Here is a 13,170-nt window from a genome sequence, read left to right on the forward strand (position 1 = left end):
GGCCTCAGCCTCAGTCTCTCCAGACTCTCCCACCCTGTGCCGGCTCTCCCTCCTCTAGCTAATCGTGGACCTGAAGCTCCAGCACCTAGATTTCTGGGCCGGCCTCCATGGCCAGGTCCCGGGATTGCTGGACTGGGACATGGGGAACGAGTGCTTTCTGGCTTTCACCACTACGCACCTGCCCTTAGCGGAACAAAACCGTGAGTGTCCGAGAGGGGGGTCGTGGGGGATGGGCGCGCCGCGGAGGGTCGGAGGCTCGTGGGCGCGCCGGGCCGGAAGCTCCCCGGCCTTTGACTTGCTCGCCACTCGCCCCCGCGAGCCCCGTGACTATGTCGCGTTCGGGGCCCCGCGCCCCCTTTGTTGAGCTCTGGAGCTCCCACCCCGCCCCAACTTTTTCCGGGCAATGGAGTCCCCGCCTCGATGGAAAGCCCAGGGAGGGCAGGGGTCCTGCCTGAACTCGGCCTTTCAATCCTACCCCACCCGCCCCGGCTAAATCCCAGAACTTTCTAGGCCTCTTCTCGGCCTTTTCTCCGTGGCGCCTACGCCATCGGGGCACACTACGTTTTCGTTCATCTTTCTCTTAAAATCTTTTTAAAATCGGTTTTGTTCGTGGCTGTATACCACCTCTTAATACATTGTCTGACACCTAGAGGTGCTCAATATTTGCTGAATGGATAGTTGACCGTTGTCTTTTAAAAACTTTTTTTGTTTGGTCCTCAAGTGTTGAGATTTGAGGTAATCACCTCCTACATTCATGGTACATGATTGCCATCTGTTTGGGCAAAGTACTTGGATTAATTCATTCAATCCCCACCCACTTTTGTCACCTCCCACACTCCCATGTATCAACCCTAATCCATTTAATGTCTTTAGATAGGTGTATCTTTGAAAACTGTTTAGCATTATTTTGCTTTTATAGGTGACCTTAATTTACATAAACTCATTGCTTTTTTTTTTCCTCATTCAAATTGTTTTTGAGAGTTATTTCAGTTGCTAAATGCAAATCTGGTTCATCATTTTTTTTCTTTTTTTGCGGTACGCGGGCCTCTCCCTGTTGTGGCCTCTCCCGTTGCGGAGCACAGGCTCCGGATGCGCAGGCTCAGCGGCCATGGCTCACGGGCCCAGCCGCTCCGCGGCATGTGGGATCTTCCCGGACCGGGGCACGAACCCGTGTCCCCTGCATCGGCAGGCAGACTCCCAACCACTGCGCCACCAGGGAAGCCCTGATTCATCATTTCTGATTGCTGTGTGGTAATCTATCATCTGCATACATTACTTTTTGCATTTTAATTCTCCTTACTGATGGAGACAAAACTCCATTGGAACTCTTTGCAACCATAAGTAATGCTGACAAACATTCTTGTATCTTCACTGATTCAAGAAATATTTATTGAGCACCTCCAATTTGCCAGGCACTGTTCTGGACACTCATGTGATACATCATGAACAAAACAGACAAGTCTTCATGGAGCTGACATTCTACTGGGGCCACACAGGAAATCCACATCAAAATAAATAAATAAACAAACAAACAAACAAACAAATGGTATGTTATAAGGTGATAACTGAGATGGGGGAAAAAAGGACATGGTAAGAGGGCTCAGGAATGGGGGCTGGGAGGTGGTGGCAGCTACAGTTTTAAATAGGGTTGGTCTTCATTGGGAACATTGTATATGAGGGTTGGTCTTCATTGGGAACATACGAGCAGAGCAGAGTAGAGTTGAAGGAGGTGAGATAGTGAGATAGTAAGGAGGATACTTAGAGGAAAAGTTTCCCAGGCAGAAAAAATAGCCAGTGTAGAAACCCTCAGGAATATGTCTGAAGGAACCGGTAAAGAGGCCAGTGAGGCTGGATCAAAGTAAATGAAGAGGAGAGTTCAGAGGGTGTGGGTCGTGGAGCGGAGATCAGGAAGAGCCATCTTCCCCTTTGAGGGCGTTAGGGTTGATTCCAAGTAAGATGCAGCATGGTTGAAAGGTCTGGAACAGAGGAGTGACGTGATCGCCAGCTTAGTGAGTGACCTGTGCTATTGCATAGTGTGCCTATACTTGGTTTAACGTCCTGCTATCACTGTCTTAAGATTTTTAATAATTTTTGAACAAGGAGGCCCACATTTTCCTTTTGCACTGGGCCGTGCAAATTATGTAGCTGATCCTGAATGATCTATAGTCTGAAAAGATCACTGTGGCTGCTGGGTTGAGGGTACACTGTAAATGTAGAGCGACTGGGAAGCCAGGAGACTAGTTAGGAGGCTACTGTAGTAATCCAGACAAGAGCCGATGGCAGACTGCACCACCAGGGTGGTGGCAGAGGATGTGGTGAGAAGGTAGAACCAGGTGGATTCGCTTGATGGATTGGATGTATGGTGTAAAAAAGAGAGATTAGAGGATGACTCCTCCAGAGTTTTTGGCTGGTCAAGTGCAAGGATGGAGTTTTCTTGTAGTGAGATGGGGTAAGCTCCTGATAGGATATTTAGGGAGGAAAATCAGGAGTTCTGTTCTGAACATGCTGAGTTTGAGATACTTTTTAGATATCCAAGTAGAAATGTTGAGTAAGCTGGTGGATATATAAGTCTGCAATTCTGGAGAGAGGTATGCAGATATAAATTTTGAGAGTCTTTGGTACATGCCTGGCATTTAAGGGGTGAGAATAGAGAAGAACCAAGGATGAGCCCTGGGGGGCATTCCATTCTAAAGAGATTGGAGAGGAGATAAACCCAAAAAAACCTGAGGAAATGACCATTAAGAATCAAAACTGGTATTGTGGTTTCCTGGAAACCAAGTGAAGAAAGTGTTTCAAAGAAGGAGTGGTCACAGGACAGGAACACTGCTGTGAGAGATCAGGTCAGAGGTGGGCTGACTATTGGATTTAGCAAAGCAGAGCCGTGATTATATGGTTTTGGTGGAGTGCAGCCTTGATCATAGTGGTTTTGGTGGAGTGGTGGAGAAGAAAGACTGATTGGCAAGGGTTTAAGTGTGGAAGGGAGAGGAAGTGGAGACAAAGTATAGGCAATTCTTTCGAGGAGTTCTTCCTCAAAGGAAAGCAAAAATATGGAGTAGTGGCCTGGCACAGAAAGTGGGGACAAAAGAAGTTCTTCTTTTTAACAAGATGAGAGAATTAACAGCATATTTGAATGATGATAATGGTCCAGAGACAGAAATTTATAACAGAAAAGAGAGGAGACAGGAATTCCCTGGCCGTCCAATGATTAGGACTTGGCGCTTTCACTGCTCCCTGGTTAGGAAACTAAGATCCCACAAGCCTCCCGAGGCCAAAATAAATTTCAAACACTGTCCTTGAGGAGGCATGGGGCCACCTGTGTCAGAGAGAGCAGGGGAGGGAGATGGACAGAGGCACTATCCTTTGATCCCACTGAGATCACCCATCTGTTGATCCCATCACCCTTTCCCTGCTCTCAAAGAGCAGAGTTAGAGGGGATGTCCTCTCTGTAACTAACCTGGAATCCCCCAAACAGGCTCACTCTCTTGCATACACCGTTGACTCCTTTGGCTCTCTATGGCTTTGGAACACTTGCTTGGCCAAACCACACCCTGATTAAATCCAACCAAACAAGTGCTCCAAAGCCATAGATCAATGGATTGGGGTTATCAGTTGGTATCAAAAGAGATGGCTGGAAAGAGGAGGTGGTGAATTTTTACATGGTGCAAAAATGAGGTTATGGAGAGGTTGCAGTTATTGGTTTAGGTTATGACAGTGAGGACTGTCTACATTAGGTTGGAAGGCAGAATTCTGGGAGAAGAGTTCAAGAAACTAGAGCCCAGGTTACTAGGATAATCATCTATGTATCTATTGAAATAGCCAAGATTTAAGACAGGAGTAGCACTAGTGACAGTGAGCCAGGAACTAAATTCCTCTAAATGAGGGGGAGTGGCCGAGAATTTGGTAGATGATGGTAGCAATGAAAATTAGTTTATAAATTCTTCTATTAACTTGAATAGACACACCCAGGATTAGACAGTAAATTGTAGTGCTGCCTGATTATTCTTCACCAGCACCAGTTGCTATTCAGATGTAATAAAGGATCCTATTTCACTGCATCTTTGCCAACACTTGGTATTACCTCTTTTTATAATTCTTGTCAGTTTGATGTAAAGTATTATATCATTCTTTTATTGTGTTCCTATTACTAGTAAGGCTCAGCATCTTCAGGTAGCCCCTCCTTCTGAATACTGATTCGTATCTTACCCATGTATAGATTTGTCTTAGCCTTTTATTTTTTGATTTGTAGGAGCTGTCTATCAGAGAATTGAGAGTTCTGGAAATGATTTTTTTTCTGGTTTATTGTCTATTGATTTTTTTTTTTCCCTTGTGAGTTTTACTGTGCAGAACCTTTCAATCTTTTTTTTTTTTGTGGTACGCGGGCCTCTCACTGTTGTGGCCTCTCCCGTTGCGGAGCACAGGCTCCGGACGCGCAGGCTCAGCGGCCATGGCTCACGGACCCAGCCGCTCCGCGGCATGTGGGATCTTCCTGGACCGGGGCACGAACCCGTGTCCCCTGCATCAGCAGGCAGACTCTCAACCACTGCGCCACCAGGGAAGCTCACCTTTCAATCTTTATGTGTTATAATATCTGCATTAAATGTATAGGTTAATTTGAGGATAATTGGCATCTTTATAGTATGTATTATATGTCTTTGTTTATTGAAGTTTTTTAGGTCCTTAAGTAGTAGGTACATCTTTTTCACATAAAGGTCCATTCTTTGATGAGTTAACCCCTAGATACATTATAACTTTGGTTGCTATTGTGAACAGCACCTTTTTGAAAAAAAAAATTATTTTCCAGTTTCTTAATGCTGGTATAGAGGAACAGTGGTGATTAGTATTTTGGTCTTATATCCAGCAAACTTGCTGGACTCTTATTGGTTCTAATAATTTATATATCGATTTTGTATGGTTTTCTGTTAATCTATGTTTTTTTCTGTAAATAATTATAGTTTTGCCTTTTTCTTTCTTATATCTCTTACTACTTTTTCCTTTTTAGAATACTGTGTTGAACATTAACGATGTAATGGGCATCCTTTCTAATTACTGAGCTCTCTAATAAGTATATCATCATTTTCCAGACAAAAACCTAGATTCATCTGTAATATGATGACACTCATGGGGACAATGATAGTTCCCCCTAACTGGACCAGAAGCCAGCTTCATGTCGAGCAGCTAGCTCTAATATATACATGATTTACTCTAAGCCCACCATGTATTCATTCATCCAGTTAAGTTGAGCTCCTCCCATGCGCCAGGCAGTGAAGGAGACAGACCTGGAGATAGACACTAAGCAGGTAGTTACAATAAAATGTGTGCTACGGGAGTGTTTGGACAGGTTGTCAGAGAAGGCCTGCTTCAGAGAGATGTTTAAACAGAGACCTGATGGGTGAGTAGCAATTAACTAGGCAAGCAGGAAGAGGGAAGAGTGTTTCCAGCAAAGGGAACAGCTTATGGGAAGGCAGAGGATCTAGATGTGGTCTGTTGGAGATGGGTGGAGAGCCTGGGAGGAATGACTCAACACTGATGAGGAGCCAGGGCCTTGTAGACTATCTCAGGAATTTAGATTTGGCCCAAAGGTAATGGAAAGCCATCAAAAGGTTTTACACTGAAGGGTGGCATGATTGGATTAACATTTTGGGAAGATCACTCAAACTGCAATACGGTAAGTTAAAGAAAAGAAGATAAGCAGACCTTTTAGGTTATAGGCTCGGACTAGGATGGTAGAACTTGGGTGTGGCTGTACGGGAAAGAGGAGTCAAGAATGATTTCCACTCACGGACACAGAAAACAAACTTATGGTGACCAAAGGGGAAGTGGTGGGGGGGCGTGGGGGGCTAAAATAGGAGTTTGGGATTAACAGATACACACTACTGTACATAAAATAGATAACCAACAAGGGCCTACTGTAGAGCACAGGGAACTACGTTCAATATCTTGTAATAACCTACAATGGAAAAGAATCTGAAAACGAATATGTGTATATATATGCTTGTGTGTGTGTGTGTGTGTGTGTGTGTGTATAAAACTGAATCACTTTGCTGTACACCTGAAATGAACACATTGTAAATCAACTATACTTCAATTAAAAAATGGAGAAAAGCTTCTCTGGTGGCACAGTGGTTGAGAGTCCGCCTGCCGATGCAGGGGACGCGGGTTCGTGCCCCGGTCCGGGAAGATCCCACATGCGCGGAGCGGCTGGGCCCGTGATCCATGGCCGCTGCACCTGCGCGTCCGGAGCCTGTGCTCCACAACGGGAGAGGCCACAACAGTGAGAGGCCCGCGTACCGCAAGAAAAAAAAAAAAGAATGATTTCCAAGTATCTAGCCTGGACAGCTGGTTAGATGGGGCCATATGCTGAAACAAGGAATGCAGGAGCAAGAGCAGGAAAATGGAGTTGAGTTTTAGAAATGTTGTTCAAAATGCCTGTGGGTTATCCCATGGGCAGTTCTAGTTAAGGGCTAGCAGAGTAGTCTGGGCTAGAGATAAAGATTTGTAAGCCTTGAGTTTATAGATGGTGACTGACTAAAGTAACAGGCATTAATGAGATGGTTTAGGGGCCGTAATGTGGGGTGAGAAGAGAAGAATGCAGAGGAGAATGAAAAGGTCAGAGAGGTAAGGGGAAACCAGTAGAATATGGCATCATAACTTCCCAGGCACGGCCCACAGCCACCTCCCAGGGAAGCTTCAAGGGGCCGAAATGAAAATCCTAGGATGTTTTGACTCTCTTCTTTTCTTTTTGCTAGTTGCCAGATATAAACTCCGAATAGTTGAGCCACCAAAACTACCTCTGGAAAAAAAACCCAACCCTGATAAAGATGGTGAGTAGATGGGAGTGAGTTCTCTGACATGGCCCTGTGGCCTGGGCGGGACACCCAAAGCCCATGACCTATGGCCCTCAATCTCCTTTTTCTCTGCACAGGTCCAGATTTCGAGCCCAACCTGTGGATGTGGGTAGACCCCAACATCGTGTTCCCCCCTGGAAAGCTGGAGGTCCGAGAACCCAGTAAGGGGAAGAATCTGACAAGCATAGTCCCTTCCCCTCAGCCACCCCCAAAAGAAGAGGACTTTGCCAAATGCCCACAGGCCACAGTGGTGGAGTCACCATCACTTTCTGGAGACCAGTATCCCCCTCGGAAGCGGTTTGCCTCTTCCAACAGCAACTGGGAGGTAGGGATTTCTGGGCTGTGGGATGGACTTGGGATGTAGGCAGGGTGGGCACAGGGATGATGCAGCAGAGTTCTGTTTTCTTAGGGTTAACGAAGGGTTAATGGGTTCAGAAATTAGCTGTGCCCCTGGGCTGGGGAGAACCCCAGATGGTGGCCCTAGACCACCACCCCTTCCTGCCACTGCACCCCTGGAGTAGAGGCTGTGGAGTCAGGACCAGTTCCTACTCTGTACTCCTCTAGCTCACAGAAGAGAAGGAGGCTGAGGACCAGGATGACAGCTCCTCTGTGGCTCTCCAGTCCCCTCACAAAAGGGCCCCCCTCCAGAGTCGGAGGCTTCGGCAAGCCAACAGCCAGGAGGGGGGGCTGTGGTCCCGGCCCCCTCTCAATTACTTCCACCTAATTGCACTGGCATTAAGAAACAGTTCCCCCTGTGGCCTCAACGTGCAACAGATCTACAGTTTCACTCGGTATGTGCCGGGGGCCCTGTGAGGAGGGCGAAGGGAGGGGGCAGGGCCCTGCTCTGATACCTTCCAGGCCCTGGGCTGCTGCTTCAGTTCCCCCATCTGGGTCTGAGAGGATGCTTCTCCTTTCCCAGGCACTGGTTCTGGGTTGCCCCCGACTGTGTGTCCACACCTCACATAGACAGAAAGATAGCCACCCCACCCCCTTTCACATCTAAGAAACTCCACCCTTTTTATACCTTAGTTCCTTAACATATAAAGTCACCCGGGTCATAAATTCTCCCATCTTCCCTCTCAAGAACACCCAGTATAAAATCTGGTTTCCCCAACAGTTTCTCACATGCCTTCCCTTTAGACTGAACTGCCTGGCACAGCCTGTTCCCCAAGGACCCGGGGAAGCCAGGCTGAGAAGGGATTTACGTTGAGCTTTGAGAGTCGGGTACCCATGAGTATGACGAGTTTCTCGGAACTTTTCCCTCTATTATCAGAAGAGTCGCAGAGTATTAATCCTCAAGAGGCGTCCTCCTTGACCAGGATTCCTCTGACAGGAGCTTGTTGGCCTGATTTCTGCTCTGTTCCTGTTGCAAGTCAAACTCCTGAGCCCTCGGAGGGAGGGAGGAAAGCGAGCCAGGGAGTGGGGGCAGTGAACTGGGTCTGTAAGGTGAGGCTCTGCACAAGCACTGCGCCAGGTGGAGGTCTGACACATGCTTAGTCGGCAGAGTGCGTCGTGGGCCAGCTTGCCCTTCTCCGATGTGAGAGAAGGGCTGAGGCTCCTGGCCCCTGGGGAGAACATTCTCCAGGGTAAGGCATCTCCCAGAGAGACCACACCTCTCCTTACCATTCCTCCCTGTCTGCAGACAGCATTTCCCCTTTTTCCGGACGGCTCCTGAAGGCTGGAAGAATACCGTGCGTCACAATCTCTGTTTCCGAGACAGCTTTGAGAAAGTGCCGGTCAGCATGCAGGGTGGCGTCAGCACACGGCCCCGATCCTGCCTCTGGAAGCTGACCGATGAGGGACACCGCCGCTTTGCAGAGGAGGCCCGCGCCTTGGCCTCCACTAAGCTGGAAACTATCCAACAGTGTATGAGCCAGCCAGGTGTGAGGCCTCGTCACACGTGGGGCCGAGGGGAGGGGCCCTGAAGATCCTGACCCAAGGCCGAGCGTGCAGGGAAGGAGCCAGGGTCACATGGGTGGTGGGGGTCGCGGGGAGGGGGTGGCACCTTCTGTAGGAAGGGGAGAGGACAGCAGTGCTCTGAGACCCTGGGGTGGTACCTGCCTCAGGGGTCCCCCCACGCACAAGCACGGAACCTGAGGTGCTGGGAGCTGATGGAGAAACAGCTAAGGTGTAGCTGGCCCTACTCACAGCCCCGCAGCCTGGGGAAATGGTAACCACACAATGTGAGAAGCATGGTATAAAAGGTTCTCTGCAAAGGGGGCTTTTTCTTCTCCTGGAGACCAGGTGGCATTTGGGCCTTGAGAGAGGAAAAGTAGATCATTTGCCGTGAGAGAGCTTTCCAGGCTTAGGGAACAGCGTCTGCAAACGGCAGATAGATCCCTTTGACTTCTTTCCTTACAGATGTGATGCCCTCCCTCTTCGACCTTTAGTTCCACAAACCATCCATCAGCCCATGCCTTATTAAAGTTATCTGCAGCATCCTGGTGTGTCTGTGGTCCGAGGGTGGGGCAGGAGTCGGGGCGGAGGTGGGCTCTGAGGTTGGAAATGGGATGCCCTCAGAGCTGATGGGTAGGGCAGTTGCCTGGTGCACAGCAAAGGGAGCCCATGCTCTTCTTTCTTCAAAGGAACAAAACACTCAACCCTCTTTAGGTCCCATTTTTCTTGGGAGATGCTAGCATAAAGCAGCCAGGCCCGCAAAAGGCCCTCCCAAATCACCACCCACTCAAACGAGTGGATGTAATCAGCTGGGGACAAAGAGGAGAGGCCTAGGGAAGCACATCATCTATGGAACAGTTGAAGGAAAGACCCTTGGAGGAGGCCATGAAGGAGCAGTGAGGAAGGTGAAAGGAAAGAATTTCTTGAGAAAAGGAGTAGCCAGGCTTAAGTCTCATTTCCCTCATTTAAGCATTGGAGGTGAGGGGTGGGAACTCAGAGCTGAGAGGCATGGCCCTTCCATACTTCCGGTTTCAGTAGAAACCAGAGCACTTGTCCTTAGAGGCTGCAGATCACAGCTGGGCTGCTGTGGCTTCCCTGGTTGCAGGAGACCGTGTCCAGGGCAAGGCCAGCTGCCAGCCTCAAACCTGAGGGATAGGGAGAAGCCAGGGGGACAGGTAAGGAAGGAGCGAGATTCAGTGTGTCGGGATGCCACGGCCATTCCCACAGTGCTTGAAGTTCCTGCTGGGTTTCCCACAGGGCTGAGATGACCCTTCTCATTCCCTCTCCTGCTCTTCCCTCACCCCACGACAGGCCTGTACAGAAACATGGCTCCAGCCTCAGACACTGTCCCAGGGGACTGGGCATCGCTACTCCCCAGAGGTAGCAGTGGGTGGTGTGTGAGTCTCAAGAAGGGCACTGGCTCTCAGCTCTGATGTAGCAGCTCCTGCATCCTCGTTCTAGGAGAACCTGCCTCAGGCAGCCACTTGCCCTTCAAGCTTGAGTGTCTCGATCAGGAAAATGAGTTAATGATGGCTCTTTCTTTTTTAAATTTTTATTTATTTTTATTGTTTTTGGACACACAGCATGGCATGTGGGATCTTAGTTCCCCTACCAGGGATTGAACCCGCACCCCCTGTGGTGGAAGCGTGGAGTCTTAACCACTGGACTGCCAGGGAAGTCCCTGATGGCTCTTTCTTAGTACTGTACCAGCATGGAGATGGGGGGGGATGGAGTAGAGTGCTTCATACCAAACCTGGCTCCCAGTTCTAAATAAACAGTAGCTGTGTTTTTGCTTCTTGTGATGTCTAGTTAGGACCCGCCTCCTTCCTCCAGGATGCTGGTGGACTAGTAATGGCCTGGATTTACTTTCAGCACTTGGCAACTCTCAGTGGGAGCCGGGACCTTGCTCCATCTCTGACTCTCCGCTCTGCTCCCACTCAGCAGATGACCTGTCATCTCTCACTGTATCTTCTTTAGCACAGTTTTCTTAACATTTCTAAACTTGTTTCTTTTGCATGCAAATTGGGGATAATAAAAGTACACACAGATTTGATTTGGGAACTAAATAGGACAATGGAAAGTGTGTAGTCCTGTGTCTGGCATATTAACATTGAGTGCTTACAATTGGACCAGACATCATTCTAAGTGCATTTGCAGGTTTAATCCATATAGAGGCCTTAAGGAGTAGGTACTGTTATTCTTCTCAGGTAGTTGAGTGTGATAGCTATTTAAGGAGTTGCCTTCATTTCTGTCCACTTATTCAGCCCTTAATCCCTTGCAGTCTATAGCACTATAAAATCAGACTGCCTCCTCCCTAGTCTCTGAAACATGGTATTCCTGAAAAGCATGGCCCATGCCCTATCTGACCAAAATCTTTACCTTTGAAGAAAGGCCCCGGTTCATCTGCTTGGTTTGCACGTTTTTGGTAACAGACATGCAGTCTCGCCCTGGTCACTTGTCCATCACCACAGCCACCTCTGCTCTACCGGCTCCAGCTTTGCATTCATTCTGGAATATGCACCCAAAGCAGCGCTAGGCCAGGGGCTCTCACTGGCCCTGTGGTTGCCGCAAGGATGTGGGGGATTGGCAGGCCCAGGAGTGTCAAGTGTCAGTGCAGGAGGCAGTGTCTCACCTTAAAGAGCTGAGCCTCATACCAAAGGCCATTGAGAATGAGCTGAGCCAAGAACCTAACCCGGTTTTACACCTAAGCAGAAAGTATTTGTTGTGTTGTTTTATTATATACTAAATTTTCCAGGAATGCAACTCTTATGTAAAGTGAAGGAAGACTGTACTTTTTTTAGTTTGGAAGTTTTCTGAGAGTTGTTTGCCATTTCGGAAAATCACTTCACTGACAGCAAAGTTGCTCTGGTATTTAACTCACCAATACCACATGCCTGTATTGGTCTGTTTGTATTTGTTGTAATCATCGGGATTCTACATGTATAAACAAATATTTAGCTATTTCAAGGTAGCCAATATACAGAAAAAAGTATTTTCAGGACTGCCCTGGTGGCACAGTGGTTAAGACTCTGCACTCGCAATGCAGGGGGCCCGGGTTTGATCCCTGGTCAGGGAACTAGATCCCACATGCATGCTACAACTAAGGAGCCAGCGAGCCACAGCTAAAACCTGGTGCAAACTAATTAACTAATAAATTAAAAAATCAGAATAGCTCTATATCTATTTTTTTAAGTATTTCAATAATCATTTGAATGACATCTCTTTAAGCTATTCACAATAAGTATCTACAATTTTTTAACTGTCTCATATTTTCAAATATAGTTTATCGGACTTCCCTGGCAGCGCAGTGGTTAAAAATCCACCTGCCAATGCAGGGGACATGGATTTGAGCCCTGGTCTGGGAAGATCCCACATGCCATGGAGCAACTCAGCCTGTGTGCCACAACTACTGAGCCTGCGCACTACAGCCCGTGAGCCACAACTACTGAAGCCCGCGTGCCTAGAGCCCGTGCTCCACAACAAGAGAAGCCACCTCAATGAGAAGCCCGCGCACCGCAACGAAGAGTAGCCCCCGCTCGATGCAACCACAGCCATGTGCAGCAACGAAGACCAGACACAGCCAAAAATAAATAAATAAATTTATAAAAAAGAACATATATAGTTTATCCACTAGAATACATTTTTATACATTTCTCTCCCTTTATTTTTCTGTTGTATTACCATTAGAGCATTACAGTTTGATTTTTTTTTTTAATTGTATGTGTAGGTAGGTTATTTTATCAGTATGGTTCATTTCAGGATGGTAAAGACGGTCTTACAGAGTATTTGCTCCATTCCTAGGGTGTTAAGGCTGATGAAGTAGAAAACCACCGAACCAAGCAACGTATAAGATATAGTCCCTGGGGCTTCCCTGGTGGTGCAGTGGTTGAGAGTCCACCTGCCGATGCAGGGGATACGGGCTCGTGCCCTGGTCCGGGAAGATCCCACGTGCCGCTGAGGGGCCGGGCCCGTGAGCCATGGCCACTGAGCCTGCGCATCCGGAGCCTGTGCTCCGCAACAGGAGAGGCCACAACAGTGAGAGGCCCGTGTACCACAGAAAAAAAAAAAAAAAGATATAGTTCCTGTCCCAGAGGCGCTCATCCCCAGTGACCTTGGCAACCAGTGAGGACAATACAATGGAATAAGTCCCGTTCATGTCCAAACCCCAGAGCCTAGCATGGGGCCCATTAGGTAGTTAGAATGCTCTGTTTGCTAGGACTTGTCACTAGTAACTTCCCTAACAGGCAGATTCCTTGTTCTCTGGAAGCACAGAGAAGAGGGCAATTAGCGTGAGAGGAACTGGGGAAGACTTCTCACAGGAGAAGTTAGTACGGGGTCTTTTTTCCAGGTCTGGAAAACAACAGCTAGCTCTTCTCCGGAAGTGATGTCCCCTGCATTGGCAAGCGGATTCTTAACCACTGTGCCACCA

General features: G+C 48.0%; 1 protein-coding gene and 1 long non-coding RNA gene across 3 annotated transcripts in view; one reads left to right on the plus strand and one right to left on the minus strand.

Annotated features, from left to right (window-relative positions):
* The window catches only part of LOC132526362 (uncharacterized), a 44,776-nt gene that overhangs the window by 27,025 nt on the left and 4,581 nt on the right, over positions 1-13,170 (minus strand). The gene's annotated exons all lie outside the window — the stretch shown is intronic.
* Positions 71-9,235, plus strand: FOXR1 (forkhead box R1). The gene is made up of 6 exons (XM_060157974.1): positions 71-200; positions 6,747-6,821; positions 6,923-7,170; positions 7,410-7,636; positions 8,488-8,726; positions 9,207-9,235. The coding sequence occupies exons 1-6, from the start codon at positions 140-142 to the stop codon at positions 9,233-9,235; spliced, it is 879 nt and encodes a 292-aa protein (XP_060013957.1). The 5' UTR covers positions 71-139.

This window comes from Lagenorhynchus albirostris, chromosome 9 (assembly GCF_949774975.1).
Source record: "Lagenorhynchus albirostris chromosome 9, mLagAlb1.1, whole genome shotgun sequence".
Taxonomy (NCBI): Eukaryota; Metazoa; Chordata; class Mammalia; order Artiodactyla; family Delphinidae; genus Lagenorhynchus; species Lagenorhynchus albirostris.

What these genes read in the sequence shown, in the direction of transcription:
- FOXR1 (XM_060157974.1), top strand. Translation starts at nt 140, where the DNA reads ATGGGGAACGAGTGCTTTCTGGCTTTCACCACTACGCACCTGCCCTTA. An exon ending in CTTCCAACAGCAACTGGGAG is followed by an intron (nt 7,171 to 7,409) that starts GTAGGGATTTCT and finishes GTACTCCTCTAG; the next exon opens with CTCACAGAAGAGAAGGAGGC. An exon ending in CAGATCTACAGTTTCACTCG is followed by an intron (nt 7,637 to 8,487) that starts GTATGTGCCGGG and finishes CCCTGTCTGCAG; the next exon opens with ACAGCATTTCCCCTTTTTCC.